At 48.2% G+C, this 18,877-nt stretch overlaps 1 protein-coding gene across 10 annotated transcripts in view; it reads right to left on the bottom strand.

Moving 5' to 3' along the window:
* FOXP1 (forkhead box P1) overlaps positions 1–18,877 on the bottom strand; it is a 364,978-nt gene that overhangs the window by 157,180 nt on the left and 188,921 nt on the right. For 7 of the 10 annotated variants that reach the window (XM_082768411.1, XM_082768410.1, XM_082768404.1 and 4 more), the window contains one exon: positions 772–953. The exons of 1 other annotated variant lie outside the window; for it this stretch is intronic. In XM_082768411.1, coding sequence (XP_082624537.1) covers positions 772–942 — 171 coding nt within the window. In that variant the 5' untranslated portion in view covers positions 943–953. Of the gene's footprint in view, positions 1–771; positions 954–14,218; positions 14,296–15,194; positions 15,620–18,877 lie in introns of those variants that run through there. 2 more of the 10 variants (XM_082768406.1, XM_082768408.1) reach the window with 2 other exon arrangements.

Genomic DNA, 18,877 nt, shown 5'->3' with positions numbered 1-18,877 from the left:
GAAGAATGCTTATTGCATTAGAGAAGTGAGGGGTAGGCCTAAGTGTATTCACGACAGCTCTCCTGCAGCCTTTGTTCCCAAACACGTTAATGATACATGCCCAGCACTCCAGCGTAAAATTTCCTGAGAGAGTTGCAAAATTTTATCAGAGGAAAGAAAAAGGACAAAATGTATTATACGGATAATTCACACTGGTGAACGTAGTCACTTCCCAGAAAATACACTAATTACAATACAAAGGGAAAGGCTAAGGCACAATTTTGTTGCGATTCTTCTGAATTGGAGAGAGCCCTGACGCGCGCTTTATTTATTTATTTACTCCAAAGTTTTGCCACAGCAGATACCTCCACAGCGTTTCTCGCTAATAGAAAACATTCTGTTGATAGAGGTTGCTAGGTTATATTAAAAATTGTTGCAAAAACAAAGCTGAGCATTAGTGTATTTTCCACCCAGTGACATATTTTGGAAACCAGTTATTTGTATACAGCGGTTCACCCAATCGCTGCCACCAGACTCAACACACTCAGGCCCTGATCTTTGGGTATTGCCAGGGAATGATTTAAAAAGAACTCTGGAAAAAAAAAGAAAGTCTAACATTTCTCTTTACATTGCGATCGCAATCCTCTACAGACAAAAAATGTACAGAATGTTGTAGGCAGGTCCTGAAAGCATCCTCTGACTGGCAAACGTGAAAGGTTTGGGGGTGGGGAGGGGGTTAAATGCTTCATGCTTTTTCTGGAAGTAGGAAAATTGTAATATGTCTTACAGTACCTGCTGTTGCTGAAGATGTGTTAAATCTGCAGCCCCAATTTCAACTGAAGGTGTCTCGCCGTTTGATCTCACTTCCCGTAGGCTGCACTCTAGTAAATGGTTGCCACCGCTCGCTCCATTCTGAATGGCTGAACCGTTACTTTTTGTCTCAGTCCCAGATTCTTGCATCATGACTCAAAAACCTGAAATAATTTAGGGGAGGGGAAAAAAAAGCAGCTGTTAAAACAGTTGCTGTATATAAGGAGACATGCCCTGTTTTAAATCCTGCCAAAACTGTAAACATTTGTCATTTCCCTTCATACGATTTATCTTTCATTAATGGTTCATGCTACTAGTTTATGTTTATTTATCTGTTGGTACAGCTATAATTTTAGTAAGTACGTTCTGTTCTAAATATAGTATTTTTTGCTCAACATCTTTTTTCCCTTAGAGAAAAAAAAATATTTTCAAATGAACACACAGAATCCATAATTAAATTTCTCTAGTTACATCTGGATGCTTTCCTTTGAAAGCCATGAGTCATTCTTTGCAACATGTGATGGACAACATCGAAAACTTCATATATAGTACGCAGGGACAGGTAGGGGAAGCAGAGCATTCAGCATTTCGGTTTCCATCCCCACTGTGATACTGCTGAATTAGTTCCTTTTACTACCATGAATCAATTTAGGCTGAGCCTGGGATGTGCTGGACACCATCGGTTCTCGCTTGGAGCAAACTGCTTCAACGGCTCACAGAACTTGTGCTTTTGGCAAATTTATTGGATTTGGCCTGACTTTGGAGGCACTGTGGTGTTATGGTGAAAAGGCTCCTGAATTATCTGTAGCAGGTTATCTGTGTACTGGGCTAAACATCATCTTCGCAGTCACAGCTCTGCACGGCCAGCCAGCAGGCTGTTCGTAACTCTTGGTGGATGTTTGTCTGTGGATCTATAAAACGCTGTGCTCAGCAGTTATGCCAGTGGGTCGCAGACCCCACAATGAGAAGAAGGAGGAGAAGGAGGAGGACTTCCCAACTGCTTCCCCAAGATCTCTTGGGATTTCATGTTGTGTTTTTGTGAATGAACTGGCAGCACAAGACCCCAAGCAAAGCACATATGCCACTTTGCAGCTGCAAACCACTGCCTTTGAGATGTGCTGATGAGTTGTTTTATAGGTATTTCCACCTGCTATGCCCCGAGTTACCAGATTTACACGTAATTAATCCGATCTGCTTCTGCCAGCCCACCCCTCCCTCTGATTCCAGCCTGGGGAGAGCCGTGCTGTGTGCTCAGAGCCCGGTGCCCGCTCAGCACCCACATGGGAGCCAAGCACCTCTGTGCAGAGCTGTGTGCTTCGAAATTCAGCAGCTTCATGTGCCAGGAAGAACTGGGGGACTGCTTCAGATCCATCCCTACCCCAATGCAGAAGAAAGCACAAAAATCCTTTCCAGGGTGTAAGGGAAAACGTCAGTGAGAAAGGGAGAGGAGCACAATGCCTCTCTAATGGACATGTACGTGGGGAGAAACCTTTCCCAGGGCTCCAGGGGAGCCCAGCATGGCTGGAGACAAGGCCTCGTCCGTCCAGCGCAGGCGCCCACCGTCACCACGACGCGCTCCAGCCACACGCACAAAAACCAGGCCGCTTTTTCACTTGGTCGCTTCAGCCATTCATAGCCATGATCCATCCGGCTGATAATCAAAATGTCATCACCGAGAAGCAGCTGACTAATGAGGGCTTTGTCAGCACCACCACGCTCCGGCCTCAGCTCTCCTCGCTGATTCACGGCCCGGGCGGGCAGGCCGCTCATTAGCGGGACCCCACTCCAGTCATGAAGGGATCTATTCAGGCCGCCGGCCGCCCGAGCGCATGGATGGTGCTAGGACAGATTCAAATGTTCCGATTACATTTAAATAAATTTCAGCTGGGCTATGGAAGCCTCTTTCAATCTGTTTTGTGAAATCTTGGAATTATGCAAGGAGACAAAAGGGCTTGGGGCTCATTACAAAGCTTCTGTCAGCCCCCTTGTAAGAGCTCCAGAGATCTAAACTAACCTACGGCTTTCCCAACGCCACGAGTAAATGCTTTGGGGTTTTAGCATGATCCTGCTCTCACACAGACTGAGCACGGTGTGTTTTTCATTTTCGACACTATCGGGAAACCCTACAAGCACAGTGAGGTCTATGCAAGCATCTAGCACGCAAGGCTGTATTACACACTGGGCAGCGACTGCGCCTCTTTTCACCAGAGATGACTCAAGAAATTGCTGCAACTCCTTCCCTTCCATCTAAATTTGAGGTCAAGCCTCAGCTGGAGGAAACGGAGCATTTCATTAATGTAACTTAGCAGATCTGTACAAGGAGACCATGCAGGACTGCGGCAGCAGGTGAAACCCCGAGACTCATCTCTCGGCCTGCTGCGATGCCCAGCGGCGTGTCCCGTGCTGAGCAGGCCCTGGGGCAGGCCGCCCAGCTGAGGACGGGCACCCTAAAATGGCTGCAGGTACCTCCAGGAGACACCACAGCGAAAAGAGATGGTAAAACCAACGTGCCCCAACAGTAAAAACCACGTTTCATTCTCAAACACTTCTGATGCAACAGATCAACTGGAGGCAAGAACACGGATAAACTACTAAGGAGGGTAAGAGAGAGCAGCGACCAAAGCTCGGAGATGCCTTTGACAGCAGCAAGAAGAATGCACACCACCGAGGAGCAGATCTATCACTGCCTGATCAGGATTTGTTGGCTTGCCCTTCTGAGCAAAATATCTCCAGGACACAGAAACAAGTTCACAAACAAACTGGTCAAGAAATTATTTATTGCCTCGAGGACTGCAAAATGCTCCTGGAAAAAAACAACAGCAGCTATTGCTACAATTTTTCCAACCTATAGGACAGAGAGAAGGATGGATTATTTGCAGTATTCGGTAACAAAAGATCACTGAGTTCCTGAGCACGTGTCCAGGCTCCCTTTTACATTTCCAAGCACCCCAAGCAGCTACCAGGGGAGCTGTGCGGGGTTGCCCTTGCGATGTACCCAGCCAAACCAGTGCAACCAGCAGGGAACTGGAGCTAGAGGTGGAGTGTACAATGGGAACATCAGGCAGTAAAATGAAAATTGTGATGATTTGGACTTCCAGGGCTTTGCCCACTCAAAGATTATTTTAAAAGCAGAAGCGAACATCTCTGAGCAAATTTTGATTTAAGAACACCCATTCATGGGCAGTCAACTTCAATATAACTTCAGCTGGACACCAATACAAAACAAATCCACTTTGCTAAAATGCCTCCAATAGAAAGCAGGATTTTCAAGGCAGAGAAGATAAAACTGTTTATTTCTTCCCTGTAGTCAAATGTGAGTTGACATAAATAATCACAGTTTGGTTTGATCATTAAGCGTCATGTCATGAAAATCAACCTGCGAGAGCTTTCTGCAAGAATGATTATTATTTGTCTTTTTGAGCACACCTAAATGAGCTGAGGTGATAGTACACTGAGGATGGCTGAGATAATTGTCTCTCTTCAGCGCAGAGGAGCAGGCCTTACAGAAGCCTATTAGTGAAGTCTGTCATTCAAAACTGTGAAAGAAAAAAGCAAAGCAGAGCTGACTTTATTGTGTTCTGTGGCAATCGAACCAAAGCTTTCTGTCGAGTACCACCACCATCGATTCTGGTCCGAATACAACCCTAGGTAAGAAGAATGGTACCGAAAAAGCTGTTGTGCATAGTGATTTATTGTAGGAATACTGTACTCCACAAAAGCTTCCCTGACATACCAGACACCACATCCCGACACAAGAAATGCAATGGCAGAAGAGCACGTCTGCCTTGCACGTTCTACCAAGCAGAATGACTCTCATATCAATTCTGCAAAGGAAAATGTATTTTAACAGCTTAAAATAGATGGGTTCTTATCACTCTAAGTATCTTTTTTTTTTTTTTTTTCATAAAAATTCTACACTATTTCATGTTAGGGGTGGATACAGAATGACTCTTCAGATTATTAAAGGTGACACAAGATGCTTTTCCTCTCAGAAGGGCCCAAAGATAAGCTGCAACATGAACAACAAACTTCCACAGCTGCCCTTGTAGAATTGCAACCTGAAATCCAGGAGCTTGTATAACACAAACTGTTCATATCTGACTTAGTATCAGCTTCATTTAAAAATCTCACAACAGAGATCGATTTTTCAAGATTCTGGACTTAACCTGCACAAAACCTCTTCTAGTTTTGATGTACAGCCAACTACGAAGCCCAAACCATATGGTTTGGCTCATCTCTTTGCTTAATATGTTATGTTCAAGGTAAGGGGGTAAAATTTCAATGGAGTGGAATCAAACTGATGCACACTGTCAATAGGAGGACAACAGCTCATTGTCTTCCAGATGACTTGGAGACAGCTGATTTCTTAAGGGCATGGTCAAAATTGAAAAAACACAGGTCGGATGTGAACTTTGGCTGAATGAAAAAGATCTTTCTGAGGACTCTGGAGTCAGTGTTTTGAACTAAAAAAATACAACCTGAAGGAATTCTCATTTTGAAAACGTTCTGTGCCAATCCATTTTTTAAAAAGTCCTTAACATCACTAAGTCCAGATGCTGCAGATACATATCTCTTAGCTCCACCGGCCTAGTGAGATGAGCAAGGTTAAGCATGGAGATTAGCAGGCCGGAGGTGGGCACTGAAGTGTGCAATTTCTGCAATTCTGCTACCGGTGGAGTTTCTAAAGACCTAGCAGCATTGTTTAATGTCAGCACGAGGGAGGATTTTCTCTCTGATGCACCCGTCAGAGTAAGGACTCGCTGCAAGCCTGAAAGAGTAAGGGACAGCCACCCAGACCTGGTGGGATGCCCTCCCATACACGGAGGCATCTGGTGAGATGTTTTTAAGACTCCTGAATAAGCACCAGTCCGCACTTCTAGGAACCTCATCACCTTAAAAAAAAACTATCCCTGGGGTCTTCTGGGCCTTAAAATCCTTCTTTAAATATGATTCCAGACTCGACCTGGGCTACAACTGGAAAGTCACTAGCAAGCCTGATGATTTTATTTTGGCGACTAGTATCTGGAGGTTTTTCCAAATACATATGTGCACATAAAGATCTTTCAACATTTCTGTCCCCTGGGAACAATGCAAGAGCAAAAACGTTGTCATAATACATCCCCTCTTTGTCACATTTGTGGAAGATTTTAAGCTAACAAAAAGTTCAGCCTTTATTCCAGGGCAGTTAATTAAGGTTGACCAAGTCAGGCAGAAGTAAATTAACTTGGCTGATCAATTATTTATATGAAGCAGAATAAATGCCCTTAAAGAACTTGGCCCAGCCATGAAAGCATGTGTAAATTAAACTAAACACAGATTTATAAAATATCTTTCTACTTGTATGGATAGAAGAGTAATGGTAAAATCAGCTTTAAGTAAGTGATCAAATGACAAGTTCTAGCCCTAAATTCTCTAGCAGGCACGCCATCCACACAGGCATCATTCATACGTAAATATTTTACCTATTTGTTGCAAGCAGCTCCCCAAAGCAAGCTCAGGACCAACTTTTGAGCGCTTCTCCGCATGACTATGAAAAACAGAACAACGTTTGGAAGCGCTTCACAGCAATGCAGCGCTGCGAGGCAGGATTTTGCCTCTTGAAAACTAACACGCTCCAGAGGGCGAACGGCAAGACAACACAAAAGCACGAGCAGAGCTGCTTCTTACCAACAGCACAGGTACAAAAGCAATGTGAAGGCAGCGGGGCGCTCCCAGCACTGCCCGTCACCGGCACCAAGGACCACGAGGGCTTTCCCAGCGCTGAACTCACAGCTGGACCCTTTTAGTGCCGGTACCTCTGGAGCAAGTGCCTGGCCAGGGAAAGCGCCTCAGGCTCCTCATCCTGCCACCAGTCCCGAGTGTTTCCAGGAACATGCTCCGACGGTCTCCAGCAGACGCCGAAACCCCCATTTAGTCCGGCTGACAGCCTGTCCCGAGGCCGGCCAGCAGCACCGTCCCGCCAGCCATGAGTTCGGTCAAACAAAAAGGATTCACTAGTGGAAATTAAAAGCCTTGTGTAAGGTAAGGCTTTGATCTACCGTGGGGGAAGGCGTACAGATGTTCAGCTGCTCATTTACTAAATTACACCATGTCACAATTAACTGTGAATCAGCCAGCTTCACATGAGCAGCTCGAGGGCTGCCACCACGCTAAATACAGAAATAATGCCGGGGAGGGGAGTCCAAACTAGCCAGGTGGACCAGATGACTTCTCTCTGCCTGCGTCTGCGGTTAGCACGACTATTAGAAAGAGCCATCCCGACATATGGCACGGTTTAAGTAAATCAGATCACCCTGAACTCACCAGCCTTTCTCAACTTACAAACCCCTCAGCTCTCGTCGTTGCAGATGGGTGCATACCCATCATGCTTTTAGAGTTTTCAGTAGCCGTCATTTATCCTGCTGACAGGGTGTATTTTAGGTATAATTATGTACTAACTAACTATAGATCAACTGTCAGTACATTAGGGTACTTTTGGGATAAAACTTCATGCTTACCCCTTTGAAGGCCACTCGCCTACACGCTACTGGTGGTTGCTGAATTGTGCAGGAGTACGAGAAGGGAGAACTGGTTGCAAAGAGCAATTAAAGATGATCTTTAGGAACCAACCAAAATAGTACGGCACAGAACGAGTCAGACTGCTGTCCTGAAAAGCGATGCTGAGTCACGTCTGACAGCCGCGCTTCTTCGAGGAGAGGCAAACCTGGAGCAAGGGAAGGGAGGAAGGCGCACGGGAAGTGCGGGAAGAGGAAACAAAGAGACGGCGACAGATACGAGGTGAAACCCTTTGATATTTCCTCAGCTTAAAGAGGTAATTCAGTGCATAAAGACGGATCCTTGAAATTTCAAAGGATGAAACTCACACAACAAAGATTGTCAAGAGTGCTATTTTCTAGGATTAGAACAAAAATGTGTTGGGATTTGCTATATGATCTTACATGGCTGAGCACGACTGTATACTTGCTGTTATGCAAGCACCATCTTCCAATACAGAATTTTCATAATTATAACAGAAAGGCGTAAATTTTCTAATGCATGGCAGTTCAAAAAGTAATCAAGAGAATGAGCCTGAGGGCTATTTTAATGTATGCAAAGCTAGTGACCCACAGTAAATGGGAGGTAGGCTTCAATGAATGCAAAGTAATGCACACATACTAAAGACCTGGTCTGATGAGGGACGGCTAAAATTAACACCCAATTAATTTCCGAATTGACAAACAAATGAAACCCATAAATCTAGTTTCTCATTAATTTTCTTGTGGTATAATTTAAAGCAGTAATATGAGGGCAAAAACTGAGCATTATCCATCATAAATATCAAAAAAGATAGCACTGTAACACCATAAATTATGCATATTACCTGTTGTTAAAAATGATTAATGTATTATCAACTTTATCGCGCACTGTATATGTCTAGACGTATCTAAAAGCTGAAATTTCATTTAGTGCTGAGGAAATAAAGGGTCCGGCAGAAACGGGATTATCCGCAGCACGGCCTCGGGTTCGTGCTCCCATCTGGGGCTGCGAGGGGCGGCGCTGGACTCGTCCCAGGCCTCGGGTCGGCTGAGCCCGTGGTGGAGGCGATGCGCCGAGCCTCCCCGGGGAAGGGGAGCAAATCACGCTGCTCCTGGAGCAGCCCCACGAGCCCATCCATGGTGTGGGCCTGGCACCCGGCTCGCTCGGGGCTGCTCCCCGTCCCTGCACAGGGCAAGCGCTGCCTGGTGATGCTGAGCCGTGGGGAGGGCAGAGAGGGAAGAACTGAACAAGGAGGGGAAAACGTGAAGAGTTCTGTAACTAAATCCAGTGGGTGAGCAGCTCAGGCTTCCTAGAAGTGCTTCAGCACGTCACCTTGGCCAACGGGAGAAGGATGCGGGTTGCCTGACCTCCTGCTTGCGGCCTCACCAGTGAGAAGCTGAATTTCTGCCTACCTCAACCCATAGCAGGGCTTCTGTCCCACTTTCCACCCTGCAGTCTCCTGAGGAGCAGCTCTACCTATGGCTGCCTATCTGCAGCCTGCCACAACTTTTTATTTATTTCTTTGTTTATTTTAACCGTACACAGCATCACTGCCTTGTTCACCATTTGTGTGTGTGGCTCACTTCAGGGCCACAGGAACCTGAAATCACTTAGAGGCAGCTCAGTGAAAGGCTGCTGATGCTCTGCAGGAGCTGAAATTTAAGACAGCCGTGGTTAGGAGAAGGGAAGGACAGGCAGGAGCCTAATCCCAGTTGTGCCACGCTGGCTTATTGTGAAATCATGGCCAAATAATACAGAGAAGCTCTCACTGCTGGTATCCCTGAGATTATCAGTGCTGCTGAGGGTGTTGCTGACCACAACCAGGAAGAACAGAGAACAAGAAAATCCAAGGAAAATTAATTGAAATGGACTTCACAAGGTTGCCACTGGTTCTTTTCAGAGAGCTAGAGCTGGTCCCCATGAAATACTCATGCACCGAATCACACCAAACTGCAAGATAAAAGGCCTCACTTCTTTGCTTCGGGTAGGTGATCTGTAGCCTGCTTGTTGGGACTGGATACAAAAGCCATAAAACTCCATCCCACCCTTACCTGCCAAATACAGCCTACGACGACTGCCAAGCTTTCTCTCCCCGCTCACATAACCCAACATTTGTTGTAGACCCGAGCGTCAGGCAGAGGAGGCGGACAGCTCTGCTTTCCCTGCCTGAGCATCTTGCGTTCCCCCTTCTTTTAACACATCCACGGGGAAGTCGCTCCCAGTCTCACCTTGGATAAACAAATCCCCTTTGTGAAGCTAGCTCTCCATCAATCCACACCTCTCAGCTTGACAGCTATTGAGATCCACAAAGCTCACGCCACAGCTGCGGCGAGGCTCTCGAGCTGGGCCATTTCCAGGCGAGTGGCGAGGAGGATGCAGCGTTTACATCCCGCCACCGGCCGAGTGAGGTTCCTTCCTCTCTCCCGGGGAGAGCTTTCAGCCACTAGCTTCACCGAAACCGCCCTTCCCATCGCTGGGACCATCGTTTATTTGGCAGGGAAGGAACAGCGAGCAGCAAACCACCCAACCCAGCCCAAGATCATGCCTCATTGTGCTCTGCGACAGCCACCATGAGGCTGGGACACGGCATCGTGGGCGTTAGAGGAAAGCCCCTCGCCGGAGAGGGGCACGGCACCGCTGCACGTCCCTCGGGAGGCACCCACCTGCGGGGTCTAGGTGAAGAGAGGAACAGAAACGCAGCCGCTCTCACAGCCCGGGGCCCCTCTGTTTGTGTGCACGCCGCTCGGCACCCACAACATGTGCTCCCAGTCCCTCTCCCGGCGAAGAAGGCGACCAGAATACCCAACTTACTGGAAGGCCAGAGCTGCATTTAATAAACACGCTGGTGTGGCAGCACGGGCTGTGAGACAGCAGTAGCACTGCTTCACCACGACGACACCAACCTTGCGGGTCTGAGCGCTGGCGGCACGTTAACGAGGAGCCCACCCCCCCGGCGCAGCTCCAACAAAGCGTTTCTAAACCATCTACCGGCCTCCAGAAGTCAGAAACCACCCCGAAGCCAGGTGCAAGCCCTCAGCACTTGTGCACGACGCTGTTCTCACTTCACTATTTTCCCCCAGACGCAGGCAGCCAGGCCGGTGCTTTAATGCCCGCGGGCACAGCCATGGCTTCAGGCACCCACCTCCCGGCAGCCAAAACAGGCCTGGACCACCGGGCTGAGGCAGGGAAAGCAGGACATCACATTTCTATCCAGATTTTGTTCCTCACCTTTCCAAGGGATGAGAAGGCCAAGTATTTAATTGCATCCTTCAGAAGCTTTTTATACACGTATATTCAAGATATTTTAATTGATAATTCCTACATAAAGGCGCAGGCACTGCCTTCATACAAAAAAGAGTTAACATTTCCTTCTCAAGGTCACTCCAGGAGGGTTTACTCCCTCTGTGTGCGACGCCCTAACAATTTACTGTACATGCTAACAGGTCCTGCCTGGAGTTCGAAATCCAGAAACAACAACAAACAATAATTTTGAAAAACAAAGATGGTGTGAGTGACTTTTCTTGCTCATTTGCAAAACAACCCAAAAGCAACAACTACCAGGAGGGTGCTCTCTAATTAGGACTCTCGGAAAGCAGAGAGCAAATAGCCAGCATACAGAAATTAGCAGATGTAAATGCTGCTTTCCAGTTATAAATAGGATGCAGCAGCTCAGTAACCTCCCTTGCAGGAGAAGGAATGGCAGAGAGCATTTTTAACTTGGGTACTTTCTCTCCGTTCAGATGGCTCTGCTCTTACACCAGAGATTTGGCCCAGATCTCAGAAATAAAAGTGAAAGCTTCGCCTTTTCAGACTTCATCGATTACAATCGGCCAGGAGCAAGGAGGGAAACCAAAGCAGCCCCGATGCTGCACAGAACTCAAAGGCCGTTCTTCTGGGGCGATTACCTGGTTCAGAGCCCTATACCTTTGTCCTAGACCTTCTAACTCCTTGTTTGCTCCGTACAGGATTTTCTAGCCATCAGCCGCCTATCGCTGTGCTAGTCGTCTTGCAGGAGTGCTCTCTCCCTTCTGAAAAAAGCAAACAACTGGATAGATATCATTACACTAAGGAAATCTCTTGGAAAAACCAAACAACTTGCTAATCTTTCTAGCCCCTTCACCCAAGTTAAAGATAAGCAAAGCAAACCAAAGTGAGTTTCAGCCACATTCCAGGGACAAGCTCCCCTTTTTCTCCTTTATCAAAATCCCAGCATTTAAAGGTTTTTTTCCAGACCTTGCAGGATAAACTGCTGCTCACACCCGCAAACAAAGCAATATTTGTTTAATAACTGATTGCTGCCATGGGTACAGTAAACAAGGGGCCCAGCATTTGTGTTTATGAACAAACACATCATCTTGCAAGAGCAATTTAACATTAACCAGGTGGAATAATCAACAGATTTCATAGGTGACACTCGGGGCAGGACTAATGTAAACAGAGCAGGGAGGAGAAAGGGGCCACTCTTAGGGAATCAAGGTTGAGGCAAATGCATTACAGAGTAAACAGCTGGGAAGAACTCAAGACAAACAAATAGTCATTCTTCTGACATTTCGAGCAGCAGAAAGGTTGTACGTTACATACATCAGCTGCTGACCACCATGAAATCCAACCAGTTGGGGACCAGGCCTCCTTGTTTACACAGTGCCATGTTTGCTTATAAACAACAATTTGCTGTTACCAACCTCGCATTACTCATTGCATAAACCAGCAGATCAAGTGAGATCCTGTTAACTCTTCTGTGGATTGAGGGTTTTTTTTTTCCCCCTTAAACAACAACAAACAAAAAGCCTTTGCAGTCTTTCTTTGCAACCTCAAGACAACAGGCAACAGAGGAAAACACAGGGCCGTGCATCTGCTAGATAAAGGGCAGAGAAAGGAGCTGAAATCACTTGAAAGTGGTTCACAGAACAAGCTTTACCGGCCAAACCACTGATGTGGAAGATCTATTTACATTAAGAAAAAAAAAAAAAAAATCAGCAACTGCACAAGGTGGGATGCAAAATGTTCAGTTTCTCCCCTAAAACAAACAAGCACAACGCTGCCTCTCCGCACAGCTTCATCCCTCCCGGCACGGCCGGATGGTTTCATGCACACACGCCCATGCACAAGGCATGGTTCCTCCTTCTCTGGCCCGTCCTCAGCCCTCTTCCTCCTGCCTCCTGTCTCCAGCCTCCGATTTCTGGAGACCTCCCCTGCTCCTCTGCAGTGGCCCAGGTGGTGCCAGAAGCCCCTCCGAAGCCCCTCTGTCTCCTCCAAAGTCTTCATCTCACACCAGAAAGCCCTGGCCTTCAGCTACCCCTTGGCATCCCTCTCTCAGCACCACCGCCCCGTGCCATCCCTGCTGGCGGTGCCCTCCTGAAGCCCCCGAGGTTTCCCACCTCTCCCTTCCCGTCTCTCACCCCTACACCCCTCGGACGATGCCCATCGCAGCCCTCCTGCGGGGAGGTTTCTGGAACTGCTCTATCTTGAACGTGGATTTCGGGCAAGATCTGAAGCAGAGGGAGAGAAGATGGATGGTCCCAGTGGCAGGGGTTAATCCAGGGCTCTGGGTTACATTCCTGCCCTGACACCATCCCTGCTGTGACCTCCAGCAGCCTCTTCATCCCTCCTGTACGTAAAATAAGCCCTTTGAGACATCGCACTGGGTGGATGGGAGTAGAGGATGCAGTTATGGTCTATGCCACAGGTCCTTTTTTCCCCCCAGATGCCCCAAATCCTGCCCGGTGTCCCCAGTGCCTCCTGAGGAGCGCCAGCACTGCCACCAAGCAGCAAAATTCACCCCAGGAAGCAGCCAAGGTCACAGCTGCCCAGGCACTCGTCTCCTCTCCCTCATCATTTCATCTGCAAACAGCACGGTGGCGAGGAGCCTCCTCCCTCATCATTTTTTCACAAGTTTGAGAATATTTGGTACTTTTCTTCACAGCACAATCCTGGGCATCTGCGGCTGGCCGAGACACTCCGCTTCCTTTTTTTCTTTTTTATCAGAAAACATTTAGCCTTTTGTTGTTAAAAAAAAAAAAAAAAAAGCTCGCTCAAAAGCATGAAATGAGTACAACCCCCTAATAAGGCAGGTATTTAAATGAAACCCGAAAGCAGCATTGTGGAGGCAACCTCCTATTTTTTCGTACATCAGGCTGACAGCATAATAGCGGGCAGGATGAAAGGTGGGACTCGAGCACGGAGTTGGCGGCCGCGCACCAGGAAAACAGAAGTGCTGCCCCATTTCCTGTGCTTCAGCAGAATATTTCTGATGTCTGGGGCTGCCGGGGACTTAACTCTGAATTAATGATTACACACAATGCCGTCCTTTCTCCCCGCCCTGCAGGACGGCGAGGGCCAGCCTCAGCGAACGGCTGTGGGCAGGCAGGCACGGGTCACGGGGGATTTAGCTGTTTCACAGCGGCTTCAGAAATTTCGACACCGCAACCTGAAGGCTTCTGAAAACATCAAGCTACGCGTGGCAGTCATGCTATTTCCCTGCGCGACACTGCTGCTCTCACCTCGGCCGCGCTGCCTGCTCCGCGCTCCTTTTCCAGCACGTAAAATCACAGTTTGTTCAGTACAAAGTAACTACGGGATGATAAAAACTATAAGCATATCATTCAAATGCTTTATTGGTCAAATAGATGGATGCTTTTATTAGTCCAACCTTTTTTGTAATGGAGTGCCACTGATGACCCAGTGTTAGCCTCATTCCCTGCTATTAATCACACTTCTAAGAGCTCATTTTGCTTTAAAATCTTAAGAAATTGCTATAATTTAAAGACATGGTGTCTACATAATGGGAAATGCTTCACAGATTGTATCATTTCATATCACACAGAATTTTTATGGCAATGCTGACCACGCTACCAAGGTATTACGAAACTTGAATAAAATCTATTTTATGAAGAAAAGCTAAACGTAAACTTACTTTTCTATTTGTGGTTTGCCACATCCATAATGTTTTAATCACAGCCTTTTGGGAGCTGCAGTATTCAACTGCATGTGGCTTACATAGATTAACACCAAAAAAACTCTCCCTGAATAAATATAAACAGAACAAAACAAAATTAAATGAAAATTAAATAAAAGAAAAGGACGGACCACGAGAGAAAGTCTTGCTCAGGCTGTGCTCAAACAATTTAACACAAGGGATTTATTCATTCACCGACTCCATTATCTCTTTCTTTTCTACACAGGGAAAACAGACGATGTTTACTGTGAAAAAAACTTTTATGACAAAGTGGAAGCATCTAAAGAATTTACCCAGACTGCGAATTAAACTAATATAATGATGGTCTTAACCCATATTATTAAAATGTACTTCGCACAATGTTTCGACAGTGTTGACTGCTGCAGGAGGGAAAACACATTTAAGACAATTTCAGCCAAATGCAAAAGCAGAAGCCTTCCATTTTCCAAATGTAAAGTAAAAAGCATCTTTAACCATCTTCTTAGGAAGGAAAATGCAGGGCAATTATGTTATATGGCGAACGCAGAGGAGTGTTCTTTGCTCAGTTCTCTAACAAGGTATTAGTACCTCCTGGCCTGAGGAACACTGCGTGTAAATCACATCATATTCAGAGCGTCTGCATTAATTATAATAGGAGCTGGAGAGAAACGGTAACTTTCCAGGTTGTTGCTAAGGATTAGCCCTTGTTTACAATTCTGTATTTATAGAACAAGAAAAATTTGTCAAATGAAGGGCAAAGAGGAATGCAGGAACACAAATTTAGCTTTGATTTCAAAACAAATCAGATCTTGCAAGCGTTCCCTGAAAAGAAAACCACAGTTTTTAATGTGAAGATGCAAATGAGCCTCAGAATATAAAAATGTTTTATAATTCTGTGCATTCAACACTACTAGATGTTATTTAAAGCATTTATGTTAACGTTTCTCATACTCACGGAGCAAGTCCAAGATGCTGCACACAGCATCTATTTAAAACGGCTCGCGTTTCTGGGGGGCACTGGGGAGCCGAGGAGCCTGCAGCAGGAGGCAGCAGTCGCAGGGGGTCGGGGACAGCTCCTAGGGGGTTCGAGACAGCGTGCCGGGAGGGACAAGCCCTCAGCGGGCTTCAGGCTGGCTGCGTGGAGCTGGGCATCTCCGTCCAGAGGGCAGCTCATGAATCCCAAACCCTGTGGAGCAGACGAGCTGGCTTCCCCGATCGCTGCACATCGGGCGGAGGGAATGGGATGCGACCGAGCCACCTGTTAAGGAGGGCACCCAGGAACCCCGGTACAGACGACAGAAAGGGCCGCAGGGTCCGCCGTGCACAACGTGGGGTTTCTGGAGGGCGCCGCGAGGAGAGGTGCCCCAAAATCCCCGGGCAGGGTCCCAGGCAGCAGTGCCGAAGCACCGCGGGGACCTGCAGGTCTCAGGCACCTTGGCAGAACTGGCTGGGGAAGTTTACGCCGCTCTGCCACCAGGCTGAGGCTAAAGAAAACACTTCGGCCTCCAGCACTTTCGTTTCTTTTTGCAAACAAGGGCACACCCACTACAATTAAGTTGCAAAACTCTTTTCATTAGGGCTCCTTGTTTTCACACACTCAAAGCCTTCTAAGACCTGCAGTCCCTCCCCATGCACCCATCAGTGTGTGTTGGGGGGGAAACTGAGCAAAAGCTCTTTAGTGGTTTCGGTTTATAGAGAAGCAAATGGAAAAATGCTTTTTTTTTCATTAAAAAAAAAAAAAGTAACCACCAGCATCTGAGCAGGGTGACTTGCAAGAACTCTGAGCACCTACCACTGAGAGCATCTAACCCCTCTCGAGGATCAGGCCCACAACACAGCACGAAAAATGCGCTTGGCTCGGGTTTTGGGGCTGTCAGGTTGCGGCTAGGACACGAGGCAGAAGGGAAAGGATCAGCCAGAACGGAACAAGTGGGACAGAATTGCTTTTCCTGCCCAGTTTTGCCTCGTTGCTTCTTTCCCAGGAACAGCTCCGGCCTGGGTCCAGAGCGAGGATCCCATCCCAGCAGATTTCCGTGCAGGAGACACGTACATCGCGCACGCGTTTCCCAGCAGCCACATGCTCGGCGGTGACACACATGGATCCCGAGCACCCAAAAATACAGTTGGGCCTCATCACACTGGCCCAACAGAGAGAAAAAAGCGTGAATTTTTTTTCCACCTCAAAATTTCATCCTGTGCCTGAGAAAACTCCCTAAAAAAGCTCTGTCGAAACCGATTTTGTTTCTGCTCACCAAAAAAAAAGGCACATATGCCTACTTTTGAGTCAGGATGCAGGAAGCCAAGCTCTTAATCCCTCTTCTGCCTCCACCCGGGGCTGAAGAGCTTCACCCCAGCTCTGAGCCTCTCTCAGAGGTGGCAGAGAGGCAACCAGGGACCGGTCACCAAATGCACCTCTGCAGTTTGCTTACGCCTATAGGTGCCCATACCTTGCCCACGCACGATGCCAGCAGGACAGGGGCCTCCCAGCAGCCAGCACAAACCACTCCGCAGGGCCCTCAGCCACAAGAACCCTGGCAGAGGTTGCTCTGGGCCGTGTCCCCAGCAGCAGGGAGCGGAGCCCTTCCCAGCCACGTCCTTGCCGTCCGCTGGGAGCCGCGGGGACGCGCTCAGCACCCGCAGCCTGCGGACGTCGCCATCCCCGTGCAGGTGCAGGGTCCCGCAGATGTGCTGGCTCCTGAGCGCCTGCGGCTTCCTGCTCCCAGGGCTCGTGGATGAGGAGGATCCGCTGTGTTTACTCTCTCCTCGAGGCGAGAGGATTCAATGTCAGGATGTGCAGCAAGAGGGTAATTCGCACCCCGGACTCGACGGTGCGATGCCGCAGCCGCAGCCTGCGTGCTCTCCTCCTTTGGATTAAAGCTGTTTGCACAAGTCAGAGCAGAACAAGAAGAGGAACAAAACATACAGTGTATTTTGTTCTGTGCTGCAGCCACATATTTCAACTGCCTCAGACGAATTCTTAGAGTAAACACAGCTTTAAAAGAAAATAGCTAGAATAAAGAGCTTCTGGAAAGTTCCTCCTGATTATGCATGCAAGAATTCTGCTACTGCTTCCTCCCATCATCTGAAAAATAAACCAAGCACCCAACTTCTACAACTATCCGCAGAAGTGCTATTTTTCTGCAACACGTTACAACCCTATCTGAGGTCTGCGAGTTGTAATGAATGCATCTTGTTTTGTAAAATACACAGAGGAGCTCAATTAAATGAACAACTGTAAAGGAAATAGAGCTGATAAAGGAATTAATGCTCTCGGCGCCAGATCATAACACAACATCTAGGATAACAAAACCGTGTCAAACATGCAACCGCCGAAGACTTGGGAAAAAAAATAAAAAGTTCCATCCTAAAATACTTTAAAGCGTGTCAAATTAAGATGTGCAGAACTTAGAGAGGGGAGAGGGGAGCAGGGGCAGCAGCAGGGGCCCCGCTGATCGCACGGCCGCACCCCAGCATCCCGCCAGCACGCCCCGACCTCCCAGCAGCCGTGCGGACACCCGCAGGGTTTCCTACCCAGCGCCGAGTCCAGCCAGAGCTGAGTGCTGCTGCCGAACAGCCCCGGGCACCCCGCGTTACGGAGGAGACCACAGGAGACGGATTCGAGCCCCGCCGATGCTAGGAAGAAGCCTTTAGGATTTACACGCCATCACCTGCTCGGCTGAGCGGTGTTTTCCCCGCGCTCCCTTTTCATTGCGCAACTGTTTTCCGAAGGCAAAGCAAACCCCGTCCCCCACGCGGCCCCGCCAAGGTAGGGTTCTGGAATTCTTTCACTCCTCGCAGTTTGCATCCCCGTCTCCTTTTTTCCCTGCCATTTGCCTGTGCCTCGCTCTCTCCGGCTGCCCACACGCTGGAAGCGAGCCGCCGGCCGCGGTGCCTGCTCAGGCTGTCTGCACACACGACACCAGTGGGAGTGCGGAGTAGAGCTCAGCCGGAAGGGAGAAATTTAGGGTTCTGCACAACCTCGCACCTCGGCTTTTCTCCTTCGCAGTTGGCGTGTGAACTTGTAACTCGGAAATTTCAAGTTCCCACCGATCTTCTGGCAACCCGAACGCAATTTTCAGGAAAACATAGTATGCGGCTTCTGGCACGCGAAGCTACGTGCTGAGACTTTTCAGACACAACATGCAAAGGTGATGCTCTCGCAAGCCTTTAAGGGCTTCCTGGATTAAACACGGGCTTGGAAGCCGGGAGCACAAGATTCCGACTCTGACAAGCAGTAATGAAAATCTGTGTTCAAACAGCTCCGCAGACACGTCCGGAACGGGCGCAGGACCTGCACAGGGAGCAGCTGGGGCTCGGAGACATCGCCATGCGCCCCCCGATGCCACGCAGCGAGCCGGGCACCCAGAGTCAGCTGCAGCAGTCCCACTCGTGTACTTCTTACTTAAAAGGCAAGGCTATAGGCGCTTTTTGGCAGCATCGAACGTTAGTATACTCGGGGGAGAGGAGGGAGGAAAATACTTCAAATTACAGAGATGCTAATCTCCCACTTTTGATGTGCCCAGCCATTAGTCAAGTTGCTCCGGCAAAGCATCTGGGCTGAGCCAGGGGCAGAACGAGGGGCCCCGCTCTGGCCAAGCCTCCCCACACCAAGGCAGTGACCAACACTCGCCTCCTGCT

This window comes from Aythya marila (assembly GCF_965140915.1).
Source record: "Aythya marila genome assembly, chromosome: 10".
Lineage (NCBI taxonomy): Eukaryota > Metazoa > Chordata > Aves > Anseriformes > Anatidae > Aythya > Aythya marila.
Note: the sequence above shows the minus strand (reverse complement) of the source record. Positions and strands in the feature narration are given on the sequence as shown.